Source organism: Patagioenas fasciata, chromosome 2 (genome assembly GCF_037038585.1).
Source record: "Patagioenas fasciata isolate bPatFas1 chromosome 2, bPatFas1.hap1, whole genome shotgun sequence".
NCBI lineage: Eukaryota > Metazoa > Chordata > Aves > Columbiformes > Columbidae > Patagioenas > Patagioenas fasciata.
The window spans coordinates 101667121-101695106 of NC_092521.1; the positions used below are offsets into that span (position 1 = coordinate 101667121).

Genomic DNA, 27986 nt, shown 5'->3' on the forward strand with positions numbered 1-27986 from the left:
ACTTCCTAGAGTTTCCTACATGCTTGTTATGATTTTGAATCATTAAACTATTGATACTAAAATGCAACATTCTGAGGTTAACTGAGGCAATTGCCTAGAGATGTTTAGCATGCCATATGACATTATTTTAGCAAAGGAGGCAGCTATACAAGGTATTATTCTGTTTGGTTGCTAAATTAGTAGAGCTGCTTGGCGGGCTAGAATTTGTCTTGGATGGTGGTGGGTTACCTAGGAAACAAGGATTAAACTTTCCCTCAAAAAATCTTAAATGAGAAGAGGAGTTTATATTTTTAGGAAGAGTATTTAGCTTTGCGTGTATGTGTGACTGACTTCAGTGTCTGAAAAAAAATCACATAAATGCTTTGTTTTTGTGGGGCCTTCACAGCAGAGGAGATAAGGTTTCAGGTGCATCAAGCTCAGAGGAGGCTGAAAAAGAGAGAAATCATTTATCTTTAGGCAAGTTACTGGCTATTCAGCATTTTCCTCAGAGATCTGCAGCTCAAAAAGAGAGGGTGAAGTATTACCTGACAGTTACTTCAGAATTTTGGGGAGTAACTTGCCGTGTTATACATGCAACCTGGCATTGTAATCCCTGGTACGGTGATATTTGAGGCAGCGTGCATCTGTGCTGATGCACAGCTTCATTTTGTAATATTTAGAAGAACTTTTATTCATCTCTTTAATTGAATGAGGAGGAGTCTGATAGTTGCATATTGTTTCTAATAGTATAGTAGCGTTGATTTCTTCTGAGACTTAAAAGATTAAGTTTCAGTACTATTCAAAATAAATTAAACTGTTTTCATAGAGTTTACATCTCCAGCTAGAAGAACTTGGAGCCAAGGTTGCCTGCTCTGCAGTGCTGAACTTAACTCCGTTTTAGTCTTTTGTCTGGAGGCCTTTGTGTACTGTCTAGTAGAGCTGTGGGTGAGAGCTTAGATAAACCATGCTGAAGATAGTGTAAAATATTGTTTAAATGATTGTAAAAATAGTAACTGGGTACTACACGTTCTTCTTACTGTGACACTCTCATCATCCCTGCTTAGCTTGCTGTCAGAAAAAGAAGTCTCTATAGTTAGCATAGCTTCGAAGGCGTATCTAGCCAAAAGAAGAGCGAGCTTGGCTCTAATCTGCTGCCCCCATCATTGGCACGGTTGGGAGCAAAGGCTTTACTTCAGCGCTGTGCTTGCAGGGGAGGGGTTGGGGGATTTATTTCTTTAGCTTGACTTGGTTTGGGCATTTTGATGCTCTTGGCGTAGGAGGTGAGCAGAATCAGGAGTGTTTGTAGTGAAAGCCTTGGCTGCCCAGAGTCATCAAAACTCTGCAGTGGTGCTCCCTGGGCTTCCCATTTCACTCCTGTGCTGCACCTTGAGAGGAGAATGTCATCCTGACATCCATGCTCTCTGTCGCACATGGTTTCTAAAGCCATTTATACTGCTTTCTTTCCACCTTTCAAATACATAGCTTGTTTTCTGTAGCACTAACTCCTTTGGGCCACAGCTACCTCATTCCAGTGGCTTTCCTTGCCCCATGATCTGTTTAGTTACTAGGCTGTTCTCCTTCTTCAGTCATCTTGTAAGTCAGCTAATAGCTGCTTTTGCCAGCTGTTGAGACAACCTCATGGAGACAGTGACTAAGAAGAACAGTCAATATATTGTGTAGGAAACAATTATTTTGCAAATATAATAAGCGCAGGCAGGATCTCTCAGTAAAGCATATTTTAATAACAATTTTGCAAGACCGGGTGTTCTACCTAAAGATAGTCACACCTAACAGGGCAAAAAGCCCCTGCTTATATCTCCCCAAAATCCTGACCGCAATTCCCTCTCCTGTTCCCCATTGGTTGGGTACTTCAGGGTTTACAGACTATCCCGACACACACAATACCCTTTCCCTTATCAATCTTTTTAACATATGGATTCCTGGTACTTAGGCTGCACTTCCCCCTAAATTAACTTATCAATATGGGTATCCGTATGTATGCAGGTGTCAGTGCATATTCCAGGAAGAGACTGTGTATTACATTAAGAATTCATAGTCCGATGTCTCTCGGTCCTTCCTCCCCTGCTGGGGTCAGGTGCCAGGTCCTCAGTTATGTAAAAACAACAGTTCTTCGTTAAATGTTCCTTACAATTGGAATAGAAAGAGGAGAGACATCTTCTGTACTGAACAGGCAGAAGCGGCAGTAACGCAGTAGATAATTTCAGTAGTGATGTTACTGAGGAGGCCAATCTTCACAGAGGAAATACACTCCCACAGCTACATTGATTTAGATGTATCTAGGCTTAAGTGTCTTGCCCTAGTAGCAGTGTTGGCATGTATCTATGGTGGTGGTTGTCTTTTTTGTTCTCCTAATCTCACTGGCCTGCTCAGCAGTACAGACCTGGTATTTTCTCAGCTGGAACTGGGAAGAAAACAGTTTGGATGGCATATGTTACACAAGGTAAATTGATGGGTGGTTGCAAGTGTACCCCCTGCAAGATAGCCTTGAAAGCATGTGCCCTCTGGCAAACTCCAAGCAGTGTCCTTGCTTTGGAAGAGACTGGTCCAGAGTATGCTTCTGCAGGCTTTTTCAGGGTGTGGCAGGGAAGGAGTTTGCTTCTCACTCACCCAAAATTGGTTACACTTGTTCTGCAGTAAGGTGCAGACCTGGCTGGGCTGAGCTGTGCTGCTCCGTGTGGGTTTCCCAGCTCAGTTGGCATTTGCCAGCAGTCTCTGAGCCCAACAGTTGGAGGCTTGTTCACAGATACTATACTTGCTAAAACTCCCTCTGTATTACAACAAAAAAACTTTGTTCTGCCCTGCTTGCTCTTGTGATGTTGCTTTTTTAATGCTTACAACATTACCACTTGTACTGCGAGGAAGAGGTATGTATGTGTATGCAAGCATACTTAGGTGTATGTATAAACACACACAAATTAAAATTTTGACAGGGGCTGGTAACAGTGTAGTTCAAGTGAAGTAAACAATTCTGCATCCTTTTGTGAGACAATGGAAAGATGAGTTAAAGGTCAACCTGATTTTGTGGATTTATATAACTGCATTTTTCTCTAAAGTGTTTTTTTCTCTCCCATAAACTGAAGCTGTGTACAAAGCAAATTACACTGTGAGTAGCACAGCAAAGGCTCTCAACTGTGCTGGAGGTGCACAGGGTATGAATATTCTGGTTTAGGTTTTCATTCTTGTCCTGTATGGTGTTAGCAGCAGGGGTAAAAATTTCAGCCTAAGTGTAACTTTTTAATTGCTTTTCTTTAAGGTTCGCAAAATAGCCAGTATAGCTGTTATTGCTAATTAGCTCTGGTCAAGACCACTGTGCTATATGGTATTCAAAGGTTTTCCTTAAACTAAAGGCCATAAAATCAGGAAAGCAGCAAATTAATGGGAAAGGCAGGGCATTGTGATAGAGTGTGGATTATTTGGCTTTTTTGCATATACCAGTGCAGTTGTGTGTGATTTTAAAGTAGTTGTAATTAGCATGTGTCTCTTAACCTTGCAATTAATTCCCTTTGGTGAGGAGGTAGAGTGGACCTCATAGTACTCAAAGCGGGAGGGCAAAGCCATTGCTGATGTTTGAAGGTATGTTGTGCTGGGGGTCAGTATAGAAAATGAGTGAGAAGCCTCAAAGCGGGACAGTGCCGGAAAAATTTCGGACCACTTATGTGTAATTTTTTTGAGAAGGAGGAAGAAGAGTGGATAATAATCCTAATGGTGGGGGTAAAAACCATGAACTTAATGTGACAAAACAGAGACCCAGCATAAGAGATTTTAGAAGCTGGTGACACCACGTAAAATGAGGCAAAGAAATCCAAGGGAAGTACTTATCTACTTATCTTCAAACTAGAGGAGGTGACTGAGGGAGACAGATAATATTGATGTAGAGGAGGTTTCCTCAAACTTGAGCTTCTAATCTCAGGTGTTCAGCAGTCCTCCATCAAGTACCAAAACTTCCAGTGAGCTTTTAACAACAAAGGTTCTTTGTATGAATCTTCAAGATTTATTTGGGTCAGACTTTCAGCCTTTTTCTCTGTAATTAAATCTGACATTTTTCCTTTCTCACATGAAAATCTACTGGTTACTTTTTGTTAACTAAAGAACTTTGTGCGGGGGCTTTAAGGAGAGTCAAATACTAAGAGGATTGGCTCTATTGAACCTCTGATATCAGTCTAGATGTGGCCAAGGAAAAGAACTGTGTAGGCCAAAGGATGTAAAAAATGGATTTCATTAAATGACAGTAATTTGGTTAGTATAGGCTGGGATGATATTTTCAGAAGGTTCAAGACCCTCTGGAATATTTTGTTCCCATCTTAGATGTGTTAAAGAGGAAGAAGCATCAGTGTTTGGGTACTAGCCAGGTGACAATAGCCTGTAGATGGGAATGTTGTAAGGTTAAAGCACATGGAGAGATGCTCGGGTACTGTGGTGACAGGGCTGTGCAGATACTTAGAAGTACACAGAGATGCAGAAATTCCTAGGTCACAGGCCTGAAGGAATGGAGACTGAGGACAGTGAAATTAGCATCTTTATAGAAACTATGCAAGATGGTAGATTCCTTTTTTTTTTTCAGAAAGAAAGCAGTTTGGATCAGAGCCAAAAGTTCTTGATGCTGAGCTCTCATTTCTTCTCTTTTGTACCATGAGTGAAACATAGTTCCTTTTCAGTCCAAGTGAGTGTAAAATGAATGCCAGCTTCAGACAGCATTTTGCAGGTTTCTGTCATTTCTTTTACCAATTCTCCCTGTCTCTAATGCTGCTTCCTTCCTTTTTTTCTGTAAGGAAGCTGGATATGTAGTTGATGAGAAAGGAGAGGTTATGGATTACCCAGTAACAGTCATGCTGAGCCTTCCTGCTCTTGTCACCACAAATATGTCCTGGGTGCCCTGCGGGATATGCAGGAGTTTCAGAACTGAGGATCGGAGAAACTCACCTGTCGGTTGGAAGCTGCTCAGAATGAGCAAGCAAGTTGGGGAGTGTGAGCCAGTGTGCTGCTCTGTAGTCTTGTGGCTGTCTTGAGATGAGGCATCTGAAATTAGGATTGCCAGGGAGACAGATAATGCCTGAGGCAAATGTTTGAGGATTTGCTGCAGCTGGAGGACTGTAAGTGTGAAAGTCTCCTTTTCAGAAGTCACTGCCTGGCCCCCAGCTCCTGTGGCAGGTGCCTCACAAATCCTCTTCTGAGGATATGGCAAAATTTATTTATTTTGAGACACTACTACTGAGTGCACTGCCTGTGCGTAGCTTAGAGTACTGACTCAAGGTATGAGAGGCCTGAGTTAATGTCTCTTGTCAGCCTGCAGATACAAGTCTGCGTCTTCCAGCTGTCCAGGGAGTTGCCCTTGTTGCCAGGCTGCAGTGAGCAGGAGTGTCATCATATTTGCCTGCTGCTCAGAGCCGAACCCCTTTTACAGCAGAGACCACAGGCTTCTTGAGACAAGTGAAACAGCAAGTGAGTGGGATTCTCCTACAGTGTAGCCCAGGGGTCAAGACTCAGAGGCAGGGCAGAGAGTTGTAGGTTCCAGCTCCTGCATCCTTGATCTGCATGTTCATTTTACAGTAAACAGACCATGGATAATAACGTCGAATAATTCCAGCTATGGCTGCATTTTGTAACTCTTCCAGGTTGGCTGAATTACCATTATCAGGCTCTTTCAGAGCATCTAAGCCCTCAATTTGGATTCCGGTGTTGTTAAGGGAGGTGTTGGACATCTGACTGCGTGGGCTGGAGTCCTTTGATGGTGTGCAGGGTAGGCTGTGACAGGAACAGTCAGGTCAGGTGGGCAGGCACCACAGTCCAGAGTTAGATGCTAGAAATTGGAGGTTCTTTGAACAGCAGCCTCCCAAAGCACAAGACTTAACTGTAGCCCTGGGGGAGGAGGATTAACTACCCAGGCACCTCTTTAGAAACACACTCAGGAGTAGAGACTGTCCAGCCTGCTCTTAGAATTCATTAGTGAGCAGTGTTTTTCATACAGGAGGTCAAGGGTTTGATTATGGGAGGCAGTTTGGACAAATGGCAATGAACTGATGCAATTTATAAGGAGCAAGAGGGAACACAATAAAATAAAATCACTAGCCTTCATAAAAAGGAAGGAGTTATTTTCCTTTGTGAAGTTATAGAAATGGTTCAAATTCAAACTCTCCCAGGGAATGTAAATTGGAAACTCTTCACTAACCTCAAATGCAAGAAGGAACCAAACAAGAAGTGGGAACTGGGTCAAATGACTAAAGGCAAGTATAAGTGGATGCAGCGCAAGGATTCAGATACTGAATTAGAAAGGTCAAGGCACAAAATGGGATGCAACTAGCAAGAGAAATTGAGAGCTATGGTAAATAATTTTTAGGATGTCAAAGTCTTTGCTTCACTTTCCCGAAAGGAACTAATATGGTAGCTGACTTGGTATAAAATGCTTCTTGACTAAAAATAATGTAACTGTTTGGACCTCTGTGTCATCCTTAAGTGAAAGTTGATACTGTGGACTCTTCTTCGTGTCACTTGGCATCTATCCCACACCACAATCTTGAATTTTTTACTTGCATTTTGGCCTGACTAGTACTAACCATGGTTATTTGCAATGCTGTCGCTGCCTGCTTTACATTTTTCATATTTGACATGTGATGTGCCTCCCAGAGGAGGTCTTTTAATCTCATCTTTCTTCACCCTCAAGCTGTGTAGACTTTTCTCCAGTCAGTGCACAAAGAACCTGCTGAGCTGCTCCTTGCCCCAGCATCAATAGGATTTTCTAACATAAATCTCTCATCTATCAATGGATTACCATGTTTAAAATGCAACTCACTAAGTGGATTAAAGAGCTCAGGCATGGGTAATAAGATACAGTATCTGTCATTGCAGTAATGCCAGCTCAGATCAATCCAGGATGTTAGTGACTGGGAGTTACCATTTGAACCACATCAATGGAGTATGGTTACAAACTCATGTCACGAATTTCTCTCTGGGCAGGATGGGGAGCTAGTGAATGGAGTGAAATGCACAAGCAGTGCCTTGCCATTTTGGGGAATAGGAAGATACGCATCCAGATTTATCTTGGACAGATTTTAAGGCGTTTGAGAGAAATGAATTGTGGTGCAGTGAGATTTCTTGTTTTGTCCTTTTAAAGAAAAAGGATGTTGTTTGTTTGAGGGGTGGGACTTGGGTGCAAAAATCCCAATATCATCTTTATTAGTCATAATTTTCTTCAAATGTTTGCAATAATATTTATAGCTTTGTTCAGTTCTGCACCTCAGATGATGTGGCCCAGGGCATTGGTTGGTGACATCTGCCTGTCCCTTCAGCTGCAGATTGCTCTGTATGCAGGGGGACAGGACTGGTCTGCACACACATGATTTTTTTTTTTTTTTTTTGAAGGGACAGTTCCCTTTTGGTTTTGAGCATTTAAAAGCTGGTTTTGCATATGCCTGTCACAGTACTCAGCATAACCAACATTTTTGCTTTGAAAGTATGTAGCACCTATTGAAGAACTAATGTGTTTGGACCCCCTTGAGAGGAAACGCACTTGGAAAAATGAGTCACAGTTTATTTCCAAACCTTGAAGTAATCGGTATGTGATTTTTTTTCCCTTCTGAATTTTTGAAACCATTTGTCAGAAAAGATAACCTTCAGCCTTGGTTTAAAAAAAAAGCAATCATGTGGTAAAACATTTTAACAGTTCAGGTAAGGGTCAGAGAAACTATAACCCCTATGAAAGGTCAGGTATGCTGTTTTCTACCCTCTTTTTTTTTTTTTTTTTTTTTTTTTTTTCCAGTTCAGTCACTCTTTTACTTCTTCCTGGAAGTAACTGGTAATACAGAGTTTGGTGATGTGTAGTGTCCTAAAATAGATTTGGAAAATGCATCTATTAAGTAGTGCAATTAGTGATTATGTGTTGGGTTGTTGTAAAGATAACTCAGATATTTTTCTATAAGACTATTACCAAGGTTATAGTTGTTATGTCATTTTGCCTGTCTTTCTTTCAGGAAAACATAACCAAACAAAATTTATAGCAGAAACTAGAACTTACTCATAACTTAGTAGAGTGAACTAGAGATTATATAGCATCATGATAGTTTTGAGGGAAAGAGAATCTTACTCTCTTTCCTGTGCTAGTAATTAACTATCCTGCTTCAGCTGAAGTCATGTTTCACACAATAGTTTTCTTATCTGTGTATATTATGATAATAGAAATAATACTTAAGATTTACAGACAAAAGATGATGAGTAAATTATCATCATTACCAGATTTCTTGGCTGCCTAATACTAGGTTCAGGTACGTTAATATTTATGTGAATGGAAATGGACTTCAGTCAACAGCTGGCGTAGCAGGAGGTAATTGTGTATTTAAGTGTTTGCATGGGTCCATGGATTTTGTAGTTGGCCTCAGGGTAGCTGTGTGAACATTAACATTTCTTGTTTCATGAACTTGCCAAACCTCCACACTCCCACGTAGATTTAGTTCTTTCATTTCTATTATGAAACCAAACTTGGGGAAATTAGGATCTGGTGTACAGAGATGGGTATTTTTAAAAGGATCCCTGAGCACGTGAAAAATGCAGGAGGAGAATCACAGTGTATGCAGGGCAGCCCTGACAGCAGGTGGGAGTGTTACTAAACAGGGGCCAAAGGTACTGCGGGCCCAAGGCAACATGGCAACCAGATCCAAACTAATGATATCAAGTCCAGGATTTGAGGCGTAATGACAATATAGCTTTTTTGACAGCCAAGAGGGTCTGGTCTAGGTCTGGAACTGACTGGAAGAGTGTGCCTCATTGTATTCTTGCCTGTGGCTGCCACCAGTGGCTGGATTTCAGGTGTTAGTCTGAGACAGTAGCTGTTGAACACTGTATCAAAGGTGAATGACCCTTGCTGCAAAGTAAATGCAAGTTTTCCATGCAGCATGTTGGAATGCTAGAGCTCTGAATTAAAGTTATCTCTGAAGAAACTAAAAGCTGTGTGAGAACTTCTCAGAATCAAGGTTTAAAGATATAATCTGATAAAAATAGCAGTTACATCTTAGGCAAAAGCCATCAGTCTCTCTCCTTTTCCAGAATGGAGGTTGCTTTTTTAAATGACCCGTAATGTCACCACCTTTAGCTTTTCTTCTGTCCCCATTGTAAGCCCAAATGCCTCTGTGCCAGAGAATATCTCTTACTAATATAACAGTTGCATAGCATCTGATTTGTTATGGTGGATCAGGTTTTTTTGCTTGGTATTGTTCATGAAGCTGGCAAAATTAGTGTTGATTTACTCTGTGATGCCTCTTGCTGTTTTATGTTGTGCAGATGTCAGGCGAAGTGAAAGGAATGGGAATTTTGAGTGTCTCTCATTCCTTCTACCTTGTCAGAAGGTTCTCATTGACTCTGCTCCTCTCCAGAAAATGCAGAGATAAATTAAAATAGATAATTTTTTCCTGCCATTGTGGTTGTCTTGTGCCTTTTTTTTCCCTGCTTTGTTCTGTTTTGTTCCTCTTCCATCTTCACAAAGCCCCAGAAATGTGTGCTGCTCACATGCTCAGTGAGCTGTGCCAACACCAGGTCTACCTTTTATTTAGTCTTGTGTCCCTGAATTCTGAGGCTGAGGAGCCAATGGCATGAAATACTGAAGGTCAACATCACATTGACCGTGACTTTGCCACAGAATATTTAGTTCAGTTCTGGGTGATGGCTGACAATGCTACAGGTGGGATATTGCTACTGGCCAGTTTTGCCTTCCTCTTTGTGTGGCAAAGTAAAATGGTTCAGCTGGATGCAGTCAATAGTTGTCTTGGGGCGTGGGTTTGCCAAGTATTGAAAAGGGGACACTAGTTACTAAAGGGTGAGGGCAGACTGATAATGTTATGAAAGTGTGAAAAGAAGCAGAAAATTAAACTATTATTTGGCATGAATGTGTGTCCTTAGGCAGCTAAGTGCCTGTACAGATTTGTTCACATTTCGCTGAATTTGTTGTGTTAGTCAGTGGAGGTCGATGTTTTCCTTGTCTGGGTTAACAGTAGGACTTTTTTTGTAGCATTCTGTATTTCTGCTGAGGAGGCAGTGACAGAAAGCTTCTAAGTGGTGTGCTGGTGTGTTGCACGTATTTGGGCTGGTTCTAATAACCCTGTTAGAACGATGGTTGTCTTGGTAATTAACAGAGTCCAGTTGGTCTGAGGTAGGTATTTTTCACTTCAAATGCTTTTAAGAAAGGAAAACATGAACAGCACCTGCTAATGAACAGTTATTTTGGAGTTCTTATTCAAAATTATGTTGTTATTTTGCTATACAGTCAATGGTAATAGGATTGTATATTGTATTATTCATCAAGAAGATGGCTACATATTTTCCAGTGGTATGCTGTTAATGTGCCAAGCAAGTGGTGCGGCTGGTTTGCTTTTTCATTCTCTCAAGAGAGGATATTGTGTTTTGTGGTGTAGTGTTTTGTTCTGATGGATGTAGAAATGGATGTGCACCCTGTGCTCATTGTTACTGGCAAAGGCAAGAGCGAAGCACATTTCTTGCCCTTGGAGTGAAAAGTGGTGAGGTCTGTGGAAGGCCTTGTTCCGCGGGGATTCTTGTCACGATCTTGCACCAATCTTAGCGAAGCTGTGCCAGCTGCACACAGCAGCCTGCCCTGCAACGCACCAGGGACCAGAGCGGCGGGCTTCAGGTGACCTCCTAAGCAGCTTGGATTTGAGGCGTTTGAAGGTAGAGATAATGACCTAAGAGACAGGGTGCTTGCATTGATGTGGTTCTGGCCTTTCCTTAGTATTGTGAAGGAATTTGTAAAATGCTTCATATGCCAGCTTGGGTAGAGTCATATCCAGAGTTCTTCATGCTTGATACCTGAAGGTCAATGCTTTCTCTTTAAAAGTCATATTTGTAAATATTTTTAGTAGTTTGCAAGTCTTTGTTTTATTGTTTCTTTATTGAACACTCCTGCTAAAAATGTTTTCCAAATCAAGATTATTATTTTTTTTGTTCTTGATTATTTTGAGTTTGCGGCGGGGCGGGGGTGTTTAATCCTTTCCCTTGTTGTCTGCCTTCCCCTACCTCCAAAGACTGACTGTGGCTCACTCACACTTCCCAGTTCTCAATTCTTCACTGATTAACTTTGAGTCCAGTTGGGAAAACGTATTTTATTTTTCTTCCATTCCTGTTCTGTTGCAGATTTTGACTTGAACTATTTTTGGCATTGGAGCAAGTTTACAGACTACGTGCAGTGTGTCCTGACCTTCACTGGTGTGACCAGTTACATCACTTACCTCTGGCTTGACTCATCTGTCTTTGTGGAAACGCTGGGCTTCCTTGCGGTGTTCACTGAGGCTATGTTAGGCGTTCCCCAGCTCTATCGAAACTACCAGAATAGGTCTACAGAAGGAATGAGGTATGGTGTTTGTCTTACGTAAACAAGTGTGTGCATGTGTGTGTAGGTAAATCTTTGTGTAGCATGGGGAATGATTTTCTAGGCAGGGCAATGTCATCTTTCTAAATTTTGTTTGAAAATACAGCAGCTGTTGGACTAGGTTTCTCTGTCAGCAGAAGCTGGTGCAGTGCTGCTGAAGGCAGTGGGAGCTTCATTACACCTCTGAGGGCTGACCCATTGTCCAAGTCCAGCTGGACAGTTGCAAGATGAAACATGTTTTAGTAAAATAATGTAAAACTATTGCTGTTGCCATTAGCAACATATTGTAGCTCAACTCAAGCTGTGCTATATTGGTAATTAGAAATGGACTAGAGATCTTGCATATCAAAAGTAATAAAGAGCAAGAAATATTTTGAGCTGGCAGCAAATAATTCTTTCAGTGTAACTCACATATTAACTCATCACTTTTTCTCACTTACCTACTCATCACTTTTTTTTAATACGTTAATTTTTATGTAGCAAATTACATCAGTATTTATTTATGTGTAAAAGCTTGTAACTGACATTTTAAAAAGCTCAAATGAGACATTTACAGTCATGACTGGGAAACCCTCTGTAAACAAGCGTGGGACAGAAAACTTTGATCTTGTGCTCACTGTTGGGGCATTACAGAAGATTGTCTTTTCATACTGTTTGCTGAATATCTCAGTCATAGCACTAAGATTTCCAAATTGTAAAGGCAACTTGTAAAGCTTTCTAAGAGAGAAAACATTCACTGTGGTGCATCAGTGCAGTGGTCTGTAGAAACAGTACAGCAGCACATTCAGTTCATGGAGTGCTGTGATCATTTGTGGCTGTTTCCTCTTTCATTGTCTTGAAATGACTTCTGTTTCATTGCTTTTAAACTTGCTGGGATAATTTTTACTTTGGTCAATAAAAATAACCGTTCCCCACTACCCCCAAACCAAATTAATTCTGACCTTTGTTGACATTGTTCCTTTCACTTATTTGGCTTGGAGACTCCTCTACTAGCTACTCTTAAGTTCTTTTCTAGCGTGAAATGATGTTGGGGGAGTGTTCAGAAATTTACTTTGATGCTTAAGGCATTTTTTGATTTGGATTTTTGTTTGACAGAGTCAGGATTAACGTGCAAAATATTGGGGTATTTTTATGCATATACTGCCTTGCAAAATTCTGTACCTGTGATATCCAGAGGCAGTTTACCTCCTAGACCTTCTGTATGCTCTGGTTTGACTTTTCCTTTGTTTTTTATCTGCAAATCGTAATACCATAATGCCACATTATGATAACCACTGCCAGATAGTATTTTGCTTTTCCTTAGCTCCTCTCTGGGGATCTGAGTTTCAGTTTTCCAATTTCCTGTATATGCTGTTAAGCACAAGGAGGAATGAAAAAAACCCTTTATGCTTCACAACAATGCTTTCTTTGTAAAGCATTAGGCACAGAATTGCAAAATTCTCATCTAAAACTGTTTGGCAAAAGGGTGCTGTGTCTAGTCAAGAGAAAATATATGAAAGCTCCTGTTCCCTTGCCATCAAACAGAACCAGGTCCAGCGATAGCCACCCTCCTTATTGACTGTGCCCACAGATTTTCCAGAAAGCATTCACCCTCTCTGGTTCTGCTCTTGAAGCAGTACTTTGCCTAACATTGGACATCGATGGGTCTGGGGACTGGTAAGACAATGTACAACATATGCTGCTTTCCTGCAGTTGGAGGATGCTCATGCAAATGCACGTTAGTACTCTTTCTTTTTTCAGGTTGTATTGCACTATTATGTATCTTGCAGCTAGCACGTGTACTTTCTAGCACCATGCAAATGTCAGGGATGAGTGGTGCATCCGTCACAGCAATCCTGATTTGATGGTCTTTATGCATTACTGGGCTGTTCCTACCGTGCAAGTGACTTTCACTAGTATATTACCTTCTGTTGAAGGAGCTGTTGGACGTATTTCCTCAGCTTCCTTTCCGGTGTCTGCTTCTCTGTCTAAAAGCACGTCAGAGAAGAGACCCCAATCCTGGAAGCACTGAAGGGAGCACATGACAGTCCAGCCAGGCCACTCATAGGATCATCAAGTTTATCAACTTGCATGGGTATTTACCAGATGGGAGTTAGTTGCTGCCCACTGCTCTCTGCAGTTTTTTACTGCTCGGTGTAGAAATAACATGCATGCGGATGGTTACACTGTCAGAAGCAATTACACTGGTGATCCTCGGGCCATCAGCTGGGCCATAACAGCTGGCTGCCAGGTGTGTCCTTAGCAAGCCTCAGTGGCAAAGTGAAACATGATTTTCAGTGCCTTTGTGGCTTTAAGCATAATGGAGAGAGCAGTGAGAATTAAGCTATGCTACTTACTGACCTTTTGGAGGAGTATCACACCCTGGTTGTAGGCGGTAACTTCTTAAACTACAGTAGGTCTGTCACCTGTGGTGCATGAGTGGAGCCCATGTCCCTTAGAAACATCACAGCCTTTACTGCTGCCAGAGAAAGGGTTGCTTGGAGGCCCTCATGGCTTGGCTGAGAAAAGCAGCCTCTTTCTGAACCTCTTTCTGAATTGGGGCAGACTGAGACACAGCAGCTGATATGTGAAATCTGTTTCTTCTTTAGCAAATAATTCCTTTCCTAAATGTAAAATTATAAAAGAGAAATTGAAAATAAGGTTACAGTATGTGGCCACATCTGATCAGAGTATCCTGTCAGGCTCCTCAGATGTTGTATTGTTTCTTAAAAAACATGGTAAACACATAACCCCACAGCCCCACCCCTCCCAACCACCCCTTTCTGTTTGAATGAGAAGTTGAAGACATTTCATGCTTGATGTAGGAGCCATTTCCTGATAAACAAACCTGGAGACCAGAGGCCATGGGAGAGGTAAATGGGACAGGTGCCTGTGGTGGTAGCATGGTACCCTTTGGGAGTCTGGTCCCATTATCTTGCCCTGTCTTTCAATCTGCTACTGCCTGAAAAGTCCCTTTGTGAAAATGTGTTCAGTGTCTGAGGTAAATGTCCAAATGACATCTGCAGCTGTGTCAGTCATGTTTATTGTAACAAGGCATTGTTGCAGTGAAGGTATCACAGTTATCTGCATTGTAGTGCTCCTGAGAACAAGTCTTCCAGTTCTTTGATATCTTTATTCTGCTGGATAGAGCTCCTCACTTATTTTTATTTATGTCTTAATTTCTCACTGCTACTTTCATTTTCCTTCTTTTTGTAGCAATATCACTACTAGGTCCTGTAGTTTCCTCCTCTGTTCTCAGAGAGCAAAGGAGAAGTTGAAAGAGGTGGAAACAGTGAAAGCAGAAAGGGGTGCAGCTGGCTAACAGCTTTTGTGGAGGGAAGATAGTGTAGCATGTCCTGGTAGGCTGATGACTAAAGGGTAGAAATTTTCCCATCATTAAGTAAACAGAACTAAGCCATTCAAAGGAACAGAAATTTTCATTATGTTCTCTTTGACAAATCACCTGGTTACTTTCGGAATTAGTACTGTATAGAAACTTACAACTCTCTTCCATTGTTTGAGTACCTTTGAATAGTTGCAAACCTGAATAGTATAGTCATATTTTCTATTAATTATGGTACTAACTTTGACAGAAGTGCTTTTTTAAATGAATTGTGTTAATACCTATCAAGGAAATAATCACTCTAATTCAGTCTCCATTCAGTTCGAGGACAAAACTAGTTCTGTCCAGTCACCTAGGAAAAGAGTAATTTAATGACTTTAATTGTTATTGGGATGGATTAGAATCATGGGTATGATTATGTTTTCATCAGTTAGAAAAACGAAGAAAGCAACCTCAAAACTTAGGAGCTTTGGAATACAGGAGGCATCCTGTGATACGGTAGAAAGCATTACGAGGTTAAAAGATTGCTCATCACTTGTAAATTTTGTATATATTATGTGGTAAAATATTTCAAGATCTTGATACCACAAAAGAGATCTGGCAGTGGGACTGAGGTGGGCTGCATATCTTGAAGTCTCAGAAGCCACAGTACAAGTGACACCCAAATGTGCCCATCAGTCGTTAGCATGGAATCACATGGGTCCTGTTGCAGCAGCTGTGAGGCTCTGGTGTGCACTGCTGTCTCTCCCTGGCTGCACACTGGGCAGGCAGCAGCACCTGCCTGGATCAGGGCCGTGTGTGTGGCTTCAAAATCACAGAATCATGGACTGATTGGGGTTGGAAGGGACCTCTGGAGATCATCTAGTCCAACCCACTTGTTAAAGCAGGTTCACCTAGGACAGATCACACAGGAATGTGTCCAGGTGGGTCTTGAATGTCTCCAGAGAAGGAGACTCCACAGCCTCTCTGGGCAACTTGTTCCAGTGCTCCAGCACCCTCAAAGTAAACATATTTCTCTTTAAACTCAGATGAAACCTCCAGTCTGTGCCTGTTGCCCCTCATCCTATTGTTGGGCACCACTCAAAGGAGTCTGGTCCCATCCTCTTGCCACCCATCCTTGAGATACTTATAAACATTGATAAGATCCCCTCTCAGCCTTCTCTTCTCCAGGCTGAAAAGACCAACTCTCTCATCCTTTCCTCATAAGAAAGATGCTCCAGACCCCCGTGTCTCTGCGATCTTTGTAGCTTTCCACTGGACTCTCTCCAGTAATTCCTGGTCAGAGGGACAGAACCAGGTAAGGGCTGTGTCGTCTCTCTGTGAGCTGTTTCCCACATCTCCCTTCTACTCTATGGCCAGTTTTTAGTCAGCTTGAAAGTAACCTTTCTCCACATCTTTGACTGACATGTTTGGCTGTCATTGAGTGAAAGGCTCAGAACTTCGCCACCCAGAGACAGCCAGCACAATCGGTTCCTCTGCTTATGTGTTTGTATGAGGCTGTCTTGAGAAGTCTGACCTGAAAAAGCTGAACGAGGAAAATTGAAAATATTAATTTAGCCCCTCCTGTGGCAGTACTGGGTTGGTCACTGTGATCACCCTGTTTTAAAAACCTCAAGTAACTGAAGGAGAAACAGGCTATACTTTTTGTCTCAGAAGCTGCTGGAGCCAAGAGTTGGAAATGTTAAGAATGCTTTTCCATTCAGAAGTGTTTTATGAGGTGTGCTGCAGCTGTGAGCTAGTTATGTGCAGGAGTTTATCCCAAATGTATACAGTAAAGTAAGTGCAGTGTGAAGGGGTATGAAAGAAAAAAATTATATTAAATTTATATCCCGATATATTATTTCCTCTTTTGCCCTACAGATAATAATAAGAAATACTATCTTCTAGTATTTTTAGGGAGACAAAATTTCATTGTGGGGTGCTTTTATTTGGTACTGATCTATAGCTTTTTCCATTATGACACAGGCAACTCTTTATATCATTTTTACAGAGCAGCTTTTGACTTCTGAAGACAGTGCTTGTCCCAGAGACAAATCCTAGCTTTATTCAAACTCTGAAGATAAATGCAAGCTGCTGGATTTTCTGCCTGTATTGGATAAGCCAAGTGGTGTGGTGAACAGGTGTAGAAGGCTTTATTCAGGACTGGTTAATCAATGTCCTGCCACCGTCACTAGTCAGATTTTAGATTTAAGGAGATTGGGGAAGTGCTCTAAAAATGCCACTGCCGTGGTTTCTTGGGAATTTTTTAGCCAGAGAGAATTTTTGAATAGTGAATAGGTACACAGCCCCAGTGAGTGAGTTCATTTGGAATTCTGCTGTTTAAAAGAAAACAAAACCTGAGCTAAAGAGAAGTATTATGGCAACAGTTGTGGCTATGCATTAGCTTACATTGAAAAGAGATGTTAGATGAAATCAACATCTGTTACAGCAACTTTGTTACTCTGCTTCTTTGGGGAGCTTTGGTAAAGGAGAAAGAGAAGTTAAGTGTAAAAGGACTTAAAAAGTGTTAGAAGGAAGGTAAGTTAAAAGAGGGTAATGCAAGCAAAGGCAGTATTGATTTATTTTTTTTTTCCACTCAACTTCTGTTTCTCACTGACAGAAAATTGCGTGGATGAGAGCAAAATCGAAGAAATAGGAGTAGGGATAATGGAAGCCTACATGAGAGATTTCCTTTTCTGAGTATGCTGTATACATAAAGCAGACACTGGCCAGTACAATCGTGACATGAGTTAGTGCATTGTGTCTGGTCTGGGAATAACACCAAGGAAGCTGCTGAAGAGAGATAAGTTTCTTTCAGGATTTGGAATTGTAGCCTCCAGATGCTGATATAACAGTGTCTACTCTTGTTCTTAAAATAGTAGCTGCTTTATGTATTAAACAGTCAAAATAGAGAAGATCAAAGAGGAGTATAGGAAGTGGGGGCCATTTAGTTAAAAAAATAATAAAACAGAATGGCTTTGTGGGTTCAAATCATCTGACCCATGTTTTTCATTACAGAAGGCATTGTGTACATAATCATAAGGGACTAGGTTATAAAAGAGAAAGTGGTTTTCAAGAGAATAATTAGGAACTGAAAGGTAAATCTGTGACCTTGGCAAATGGAGAAATTAAGGTCTCAAGTGTGAGCCAGAAATACATTGGGTAAATGCAGAATTCCTTAATTTCTTCTTAAAAGTGGTTTGTACTTAATGTTGTATAGGCCATTCCTTTCACTAAGTTAATCAAAACTGTCTGTCAGCATGCTTGCACATTTCCTGTTTTAAACTATTCTCATTATTTACTGTAGTTCTGTGATTGTATTAATTTGTCTTCCTAAATGCTCTTTCTACTCAGATCTTTCGTTTTCTCCATGGGTCTGCAAAAATAGTTGTTATTGCTTCTGAGGCTCCAGCCAGTGGCCATACATTTGTTGGGGGAGTTTTACTTGTTTCATTGTTTCTGCTTTGGTGACCTTTTTTCTTTCATTACTGTGGCACTGATCAGCTGGTTACTGTTGTCCTTTATGGTGGCCTTTATATAAAGTACTCTGGGGTTTGTGTATTTTGGACTTTGCATACACATCCAAGTTTGCAGGAGTTTGGGGAGTAGTCAGTACCAGGTTTTGTACCAGGTTTTGGTACAACCATCAGGCTTGCCACTTAGAGCTTTTCTCTTCCCCCTTTTCATTTGTGGTTCTGATAGATACCACAAACATCAGATTCCCTTCCTGAATCTGGCTCTTTTAAAGTGAAGAGGTTGAGTAAAGTGATCTGTAGTCCTCAGAAGATTTCTAATGTCTTCTCCCTTTGATGTGTTACTACTCAGGATGAGGGCAGAGTCCTGTCAGCATGTGAACGGGTAGACTGAAACCATTATGTTCTGATCCCAGGAAGCAAACATATTCTCTCCTCTTCTTCGCAACCTGTTTTCAGTTACAGCCAAACTGTGATCAGTGTTTGGGTTCAAGGACCTGCCCATTCTGCTCAACGCTGTGTGGACGTGTGGCCTGTGGGTTGCTGTGCTGGGGTCAGCACCTCATTCACCTCTGTACTTACCTGCTGACTTGCTGTGTCTCCCCAGAGCTGTTCTCTCAAGGCCTGCAAGCAGGACAATATGGGGCTGCAAAGACAGTTCTTGGTGCCCCGTGCACTCAACACACCTGAGAATTTCAGGAACTGAAGGAAGAGGCAGGTAGAAAAACGCAGGAGGGAGTGGGAGGCTTTCCTTCCCTCACCCTCCCCACATTTCTGACAGTGTGAGCAGCAGCATCCACTTCCCTTAAGCATCGTCCAGATTGTAGCACAGTGTGGACTGCTGAAGCTCTTGCACATATTGAACCTTTCTCACATCTCTTCCCCTGGCACCTCATCCCATAAGTTCAAAAAGTAAATTCAAAGCAAGTAACTTCAAACCAGAAGCATTCGTCTTTCAGAAATAGTCCAAGGCTTCTTTACAGTAACAGGAAGAAAGCACTGCTGGTATGTCTAATCAGTGCTCTCTTCAGTTGGTGGATTTCTCTGTGCCCTGAAAATTTGCAATAAAAGATAAAATTTATTGTATTTCTGTTACAAAAACATGTTATTAAGTTTGGGTGCTCTGTTTTCTTTTGGCAAGGAAGTGTCATGCAAGGTATTTTGCATAGTTAAGGTCAGGGCTCGCCAAGTCACGAAGGGTCAGAGTTGAGCTTATCATGAAGGCACCTGAGAGATGGAAGTTTTCTAAAAATGTGTTTTTCCTCTGTTGCCAACAAATTTGGGAACAGAATTGCCTCAGTTCTTGAAATTCCTGCATCTGCATTGTTTTGCCAGAGTTCACTGCAGCCAGTTGTGTAAGTAAGATAAGTTATCTAGTTTTGTCGTTGCAGAATTGTCTTTGTCAGTGCAGTAGGACTAAGTGGGATCAGAAATATGGAATGGAAGTACATTGAGATTTGGGTTTGGAGAAATACAGATTGAGATGCAAGGATGGAAATATCCATAATGGTAATACTGACTGTGATGAAGATCTGTAAAGTGAGCAGAGTGATGAGTAATTTAAGTGGTTAATAGATGAGCTAGAACAGCAGGAAGAAGAGGCTGGTGGAACTTAAGCTGGGAAGTGACTTTGCAAGGTGGTTCAGAAAAATGAGAGATTTTCTTTTACGAGTTGACCTGCAATATGGTGCATTTGGTCCCCTGTTCCTCAGACGCAGAGGACAAGAAAACAGAAGAAGAGTGAGAAGTGTAGTGACTGACATATTGGATGATCTGCCCAAAAAGTGAGATGGGGGAGGAAGTTCTTGTAGTATTCTTGAGTGGAATGTAGAAAGAAACAAAACTTGGTGTCAGAAAAAGCTGTTTCAGCAAGGCTCAAAGTTAGGGTTTTAATTTGTTCCAAGGAAGATGGCTGGGAATGATATATGTCCACATAAGGAAATAGAATTATATGCCAAGCAAGTTGTCCTGGCGTTGTCAGGTAAGCTTTCAGGGCAGTGGTGGAAGCCCTGTCCCTTCAGATACTTCACCTTGTATTAGAGAATTTCCTAAAACAGGATTTCTAGTGTGCAAAGGGGCAGATGGCAAGAGTTTGGGAAGGAGGACAGGCTAGAGAATGTCTGTCCTTTTTGAACTGCAAACACCCTACTTTGCATCATGCTCCTGTGTGTGGGACGTGATTGTTGATGCTTTTATTTCTTGTCCACAGCAGGGCTTAAAAGTGCCGATCTGCAGCCACTGTGGTAATGCTGTGTGTGGGAAGGGGCTCAGAAAGCATTGGTTTGTGGTGGTGGCACCTTCTGATAAAGTACAGCCTTCCGCTGGGCACTGCTGTGAGAAACAGCACAGCTGTTTGTATGGTGCATTACTGTATGTATGGTGCATTCGTCTATGTATGGTGCATTACTGTCACCATGGACTTCACTTCTGTACCTCCATGCATGTGGAAGGAAAGGGGAAAGCCTAGCATTTCATATGAAGACTTAGGTGCTGACTTAACTTTCATATAGAGCTTGCCAGGGGTTATTTCCTTATAACAGCAAAGCTTTTTTGAGAAGAATGTGAGCTTTGTTTCTTGCAAAACCTTGCCATATTTCTAGTCAATAAGCTGACTGGAGAGTAGGACTTTGTTCTTGAGTGATCGCTTTTATTTAACACACATTTCTCCAGTGTTTTCTTAGAATGTGAGAAGCATTTTACTAGCTGAAGGATGCGAGTAATTCACAAAAAGTAGTGACTGCAATATCATTAGATTTTTGTCCTGGGGAGGGGGCGCAGGGGGAATGCTGGCTTTGGAGACAACTGCTGAATGCTAGTCCCTTAGAACGAGGTAAGCACTAGAGCTAGCACTGTTATCTTGTGAATGTTATCTTGTGTATGTTGACCGTAAGTGATAATTGCAGTTGTTGAATTGGAATACTAAAAGCATGCCTAGGCTATGTACTTGTTGCCTTATGAAGATGAAGGGGAAAATGTGCTCAAATTACCTAAATTAGATGAAGAGTCTGATGATTTCTTTGTTGGTCTAAGGCAGGAAGAAAGGAAGATTTAAAAGCATTATGATTTGAGCCTTGGGATATGGCAGCTGTGCTGAAGCAAAGCTCTCTTCCCTCCTGTCTTTTTATTACCTTTCAAATTGAATGTGTCCCAAGTTATTTAGAACTAGAGAAGGAAATACACTGAATAGCGTTACACAGGGACATTATTTTGCCATCTCTTAGCACTGGCCCTGCAGGGTGTAGGATCAGTGTCCCACCCAGCAGCAGGCAGGCTGCAGCAGCTGAGGTTTGGGGGGCTGATTGGCCCTGTGGGAAGTCTAGAGCAGCATTAGCCAGCAGCTGTGCCTGCAGCTCCATTGACTGTAACACCTTGAGCGGGAGGTGAGAGACAGGGAAAGGGGGACAGATGCTCAAAAACAACTTGATGAGTGAGATGCTGAAGGGTGGTGTAGTTTAGGTGTGCTCTGCACCATTTACATTAAGCTGATAGTACTGTGCGTGTTGGCAGCTGACTGTATTATTGCAGTGAGCAGTGCAGGGCATGATTTCCTGCCCCAGCACCTGAGGAAACCTGCTCCCTGTCATGGCAGCAGGTTTCAAAGCTTCCAAATCCACCAGAAGCAGAACCCATATCATATGTATTTGTACCACCTGTGTGAGCAGACCTGAGCTTTGCAACCTGGCCAGCATCCATTTGTGTCTCCTGGCAGGAAGGGCACTGGTGTGAATCGTGGTTCAGGTCTTTCTGCTGATCCACAGACTGCTGCTGCACAGACTTAGGGTGTTTTAAGGATGATAAGACCTGCTGCCCTTCTTTTTGCTGTGGAAGTTGTATAGTACTAGAAATATTTTGCAGCTGTTAAGGGTTGCCAGTTTCTGGACCCTTACAGACTAAATGTTAGGTGTAGCTGTTTGAAATAGCCAGAGACCGTATCGGTGATCCTGGACTATCCACCAGCCACGTGTTGTGTGTCTTGTAGTTTCCCTGTGATTCTCCTCTGACAGCATGTTCTAACAAATACTGGCTTTTGGGTGGGCCTGCTAAGCAGAGTCAAAATGCCTGACACCCTGCCACTCTTGGAAGTTTAGAAAACAGATGTTCATGAAGAAAAGTAATTGACAAATACCTGTTTACCCTATTTTTCCATAAAACTTTTGTTGTTTATTTGTGAGTCTGCGTAAAATGCATATATTAAAAAAGAGACCACCAACAAAAAAATCACTTTAGACTGCATCTTTGTGGGTTTGTTTGCCTGGTGGTGTTCCAAAGTGGAATCCTCCACTTCATCTTTCCTCAGTGACTTGTACAGTCCTTGAAAATCTCCAGAGCTTTCAGATAGTTTGCTCTTGTATTACAGCCTTCTGTGGTATCCATGGATGTGGCTTTAACTCAACTTGCTTTAGCTTGGTTCCAGGGATCCAAAATAGATACTGAATTTCTCTTGCTACATGCTCATCTTAACTTCTACTAGCATTGCAAGGCTGGACAAATACTACTATTAGTAGTATTGATAATAATAAATATTAATAATAATTAATATTAATAGCTCCCTCTGGAGATGGTCAGTGCTGCCTCAGAAGAATTGTTGAGAAGTGAGGTAAGGCACTCTTGATGAGGCAGAGCACATATGACTGGTGAAGAATTTCAGGCTTGGATTCCCAGCTTTTCAGACTTTAGACACTTTGTATATCTGATCCCAGTGTTTTCTGTTTTGTTTTGTTTTTCTTTCCCTCCAGTTTAATAATTTTTGGCAGGCTAAACAATTTGGTTAACATCAGAACTTTTTTGTTAAGCTATATGGCTTTATGTTAGGAACAAATGCTCTACTTAATTATTTTTGTTTGTTTTGTACAGTGTTAAAAATACCATGGCATTTGGGTTTCATGTTTTCTGGTCTATGTTTCACTGTTGAAGGCAGGCCAGCCTCTGATGGAAGTGCAGTGTTACGGATGCTTGCTGTCTTCTCTGAGTAGACTGTTTTGGAGCTGCAAATCGGAGCTGAAAGTTTTCCAAAGTCAGGATGTTATAAATGAATCTGCTTTCTCTTCCAGACATTCCCATGCAAATGGCTTGTGGGAGGTAACAGCTTAAAAGGTTGCAGGAGAGATGCCTTCTGTACCATCTTCCAGAAACCAAATGCAGTGTTCAAAATACTTATTGACAGGCTGTTTCGATGTGGACCTTATTTCTAGGGAAAATACTAGCTTGTCAGTTCTTCAATGATTTTATTCTGGTTTTATTTCCCCAGTCATTTAAAGAACTCTCACAATTTTTTAATACATATGAAAGTCAAATGCTAACATTTGAATAAATCCCTGAAACTGTGGCAATCTAGAAAGTCAGATTTTTTAATCTGGCATCACCTGTGTCTCAGTCCAGCACTTGGCCATGATTTGGGGAAGTTGCAGTCAGCTTCTACTGATTATTGAATAAGAGTCCAGGCTACTTCTCTTTTTAGTTTCCCTTAGAAAGGAAAACAAAACAAAACAAAAAATAACAACAACAACCCGCAATTTTCAAAGCAGATAAAGTTCAATAAATTATACTAATTTTTCTGTTATTGAAAATAACTTGGAATTTTTGAATTCATTGACTACCTGAGCACAATTAGCACTATATTTGTGACTGCAGCAGGCTGTAATTACATCAGGGCAACACATACCTCCTGTTACTATTTGTGCTGAAATGTCTGACGAAACCACTACAGAATTTCTCAGAGGAAGTCACTGTGTAATGTCTGATTCCCTTTGTGTCTTCCAGCTTGCAGGGTATTTTTGGGTTTGTGTGTTAAGCTACAAACATGCAGAGTCATAACATTGACTGAGAAAATTTATAGTGCGAATGGGAAGTGAGTACTGCTGTGTCTTTCTTCTTGTGTAGGTTTTGTGCTAAGCTACCAGCCTGTCTTCTGCAGCCTGCTGCTCTGCAGCTCTGTTGGTGTGCTTCTGTTTGTAAGTTATTTTGATGGATGGTTGCAACTAGTCTTAAGACAGACTAGCTTGCCAGGGAGGAGAATGAGGTGGCTTCGTATCTTATTTTTTTCTAAAAGATAATTTTTTGGTAGTTTTTGCTCTTTCAGATGAAGGAAGAAGAAAGGTGTAATGACCAAGCAGTGGCAACTGTTGAGCACAGTATGCAAAGACTCCAGTGGAAAATCAGAGACTTGAAACTGTCACAGCCAGGTTTTAAGCAGAAGAAATGAAGATGCTGAAAAGCTTTGAGACAAATAACATTAGTCCTGGATAGGGGGGGATTGGAGCCTAAATATCTGGCTAATCTCACTGTTCTGTAAGTTACTCAGCCACTAGTACAGTTCCTCAAAGATAAGCAACAGAAAGGTTGTGGTTTTGTTTCTGTTTTCCTTCGGAATGCACTTTACAATCCCTTTCTACATATGAATAATTTCAGGAACATTTTGTAAAAAATATGGTTTGTTGGCTGACTGCAGATATGGTGTACTAATAGGTGGTTTTTACCTCTAATTGCTCTTACTTCAGAATTAATACACAATATGCAAGGAACCTGAATGAAGCAAGTTGTTCCTTGAGAAATGTTAATGCTTTTTTCCAGCATGCTATTTATTTATTTAGCAAATTAAGATTGGTACAGTGTCTTTATGAAATCTAGTACCAGTGGTAGAGGACAGCACCACTGTAGGGAATTTTTATATTACAATATTAAAAACTAGTATTTAGCAACCCGGTCCTAGTCCAGTGTCTGATTAGAAATGACAGTTTCTTTCTGAGAATTAATTCCAACAGCAGAATAAATAACCATTTTTTTCAGATTTTAAGAGCAGTTGAAAAATACCAGCTTTTCCTCTATGTGGTCAATTGCAATTTACGCAGACCTGACACTGTTACATGAGCAGTTCCTTGTAAGGATCTCATCTATAAGGAAGATGCTTGCTTTTAAGAGGTGTGTTGTCACTGGATACTGCAGCACTGATTTACACTACTAGGAAGTACTATTTTTACCACAAGTTTGTTTCAGCCTCTGGCAATACCAGCTATTTCAGCACGGTTCCTGCCTCCTGCCCCTCCAGTTGGCATCTCTGTTGTCACACAACCAAATGCTGCCATTTGTTTATTTCTGCCTCCCCAAATTGTTCTGTGGCACTGCTCACTCCTAACCCGCTCACTCATCTGTGCTAAGAGCAGCTGAGCGGTCCTGCCAGTCTGTATCCTCCAAATCAGCAAAGTGAGCATGTCCTGCTTTCCACATCTCCCCAGCTTAGCTTTGGGCTATTTCAGGAAAGACATCAGTTTACTTGCTCCTAAATCCTTCTTTATTGTGTAGCCAGTGCTGTGCAGAACAGCTTTGCTCACATGGCTTTGCAGGTGTCAGGAAGATAGAGCGTGAAGTTGGTCTTCATGAGTGAGGTTGGAAAATTTTTGCTGCATGCAGCCTCTGTGTGCAGGGGTGTCCAGTCTCGGGCAGTATTGATGATGGGTGCTGCCTGCCTCTCACAGCAAAACCTCATCTGTGTTAACAGTGCAGTATTTTCTTCTGTGCCATGAAGCCAAGGGCCAGACATGCATCAATGAACTGCGATCTGCCAGCTGGTGGAACCTGCCACATGGCATTGCACAGGAGCAGAGCCACACACAGGGCTTGTTCTACAAGCTACAGCTTCCTCACAAGGGGAGCAGAAGGGGCAGGCACTGATCTCTTTTGTTTGGTGACCAATGACAGAACCTGAGGGAATGGCAGGAAGATGTGCCAGGGGAGGTTTAGGTTGGACATTAGGAAAAGGTTCTTCCCCCAGAGGGTGGTGGAGCACTGGAACAGGCTCCCCAGGGAGGTGTCACAGCTCCAAGCCTGACAGTGTTCAAGAAGAGACTGGACAATGCCCTCAGACACATGGTGTGAACTGTGGAATTGCCCTATGCAGGGACAGGAGTTGAACTCGATGATCCTTGTGGGTCCCTTCCAACTCAGGACATGCTATGATTCTATGTTCACCACTGCTGGCAGCCTGCATTGGAGTTGCTGTTGCATCATGCCGCTCTCTGGGAGACTTGCGCTGTTGCTGTGACCCCACAGATTTTCCGTCACATGGGATGCAGAGTCCTGCAGGGGAAGAAAACTGAGACTAGAGGGTTGCCCCCTTTGGTGTACGGGTAGGTTGTTAAAAATGAACCTCACGCATCTTCCAGGAAGGGATGGGAGCTTCATTCAGGAAACAGGTTACAGCAGAGCAATGAAAGAACGGCTTGGGTCTGCTCTTCCCTTTTTCCTCTTCCTTCCTCACAGTGAACTGAAAACTCCGTTTGTTTTGGGCAATAAAACTCCCAATTTCTGCACAGACACTGCTCTTTTCTCCTCCAGGGCGGGTAAGAGTCAGCTATCTGCCCAAAATGAGTTGGTTTCTTTCTTTTCTACCCCAAAAGAAGAAGAACAAATACAAGAATTACCTAGCTTCCTCAGCGAGTGGGTGGAGTTGAGAAGCTGCAGACAAAAACCGGCTTTTCTATCCTGTGTGGCATCCTGAGGTGACACGATAGCTGACAGTGTGAGAGCAGTGATGGTTTATCTATGTGATCAGTCATGCATAGTTGTGCACACACCGTTGCATTATTGCAAATGGCATCTGCATATGCAGCAAGGACAAGACAAGTGCACAGCCCAAAAAAGGAGAGAGGGCCATTACTATTGTATGCAGTAGGATGTGGCAGAAGCCGTGTTGGTGGTGTAAACTTCCTTCAGCCCCCTCCCAGCCTCCTGAGGCATGGGCCTGTGATGCAGTAGTGGGGGCAGGGGCAGCTCTGTTCTCCCCTGAGATGCCACCCAGACACTGGATGGGTTTCTCAGCAAGCTGAAACTTTCAGGCTGTGTGTGCAAATGCGTGCTGGTTGACATGTGAGAGAGCTGACAGCAGTTGTAGCTTTTCCTCTCCCTAGGGCAGGCACTGGAGGAGTGAGACACCTGCTTAATTGGAGAGGATGCTGGGGGCATTCAGGGATGCTTGCAGACATTGCAGTGATGAGGTGGGGGTCCTGGGCCAGCACATGCTGCTTCTGCTCATTATTTAGCTTCACCCTTTTGGTGGGTTGACCCTGGCTCGATGCCAGGTGTCCACAGAGCCGATCTGTCACTCCTTTCCTTAACTGGACAGGGGGAGAGAAAAATGTAAGAAAAGGCTCATGACTCAAGATAAGGAAAGCAAGATCACTCACCAATTACCATCATGGGCTAAACAAATTCAACTTAGGGAAATTAGTTTAATTTATTGCCAATCAAAATTAGACATCCAGCAGCTCCTGTGTGGGGTCCTCTTTGAGCTATGTGGTGGATGTCTGCTCCACCATGGACCTCCATGGGCTGCAAAGGGACAACCTGCCTCAGCATGGTCTGCACCACAGGCTCAGGGGCCTGGAGCACCTTCTGCCCCTCTGTCTGCACTGACCTGGGTGTCTGCAGAGCTGTTCCTCTCGCATATTCTCACTCTTCTCTTTCTGCTGCTGTACTGCAGCAGTTTTTTTCCCCTTCTAAATATGTTACCCCAGAGGTGCTACCGCTGTTGCTGATGGGCTTGGCCTTGGCCAGCAGTGGATCCATCTTGGAGCTGGGTGGCATTGGCTCTACTGGACATGGGGGAAGCTTCTAGCAGCTTCTCACAAAAGCCACTCCTGTAGCCCCCCTGCTATGAAAACCTTGCCACACAAACCCAATACAACCCTGAATGCTCTTGTCCCAGGCTGTACTACCCATCTGTCCACCCCAAATTCAGGTCATTTCCGTGGATATGTGTCCCAGGTTCCCAGTTCTCATCTGTTCTTGTCATTCCCTGTCCTGCTTCAGCCTCTTTTTCCTAGCCCCTTCTCATCTGATGTCTCCTGGCTTTTCT

General features: G+C 42.2%; 1 protein-coding gene across 2 annotated transcripts in view; it reads left to right on the forward strand.

Moving 5' to 3' along the window:
- SLC66A2 (solute carrier family 66 member 2) overlaps positions 1-27986 on the forward strand; it is a 67402-nt gene that overhangs the window by 33633 nt on the left and 5783 nt on the right. For both annotated transcript variants that reach the window (XM_065831338.2, XM_065831339.2), the window contains one exon: positions 11128-11344. In XM_065831338.2, coding sequence (XP_065687410.1) covers positions 11128-11344 — 217 coding nt within the window. The remainder of the gene's footprint in view (positions 1-11127; positions 11345-27986) is intronic.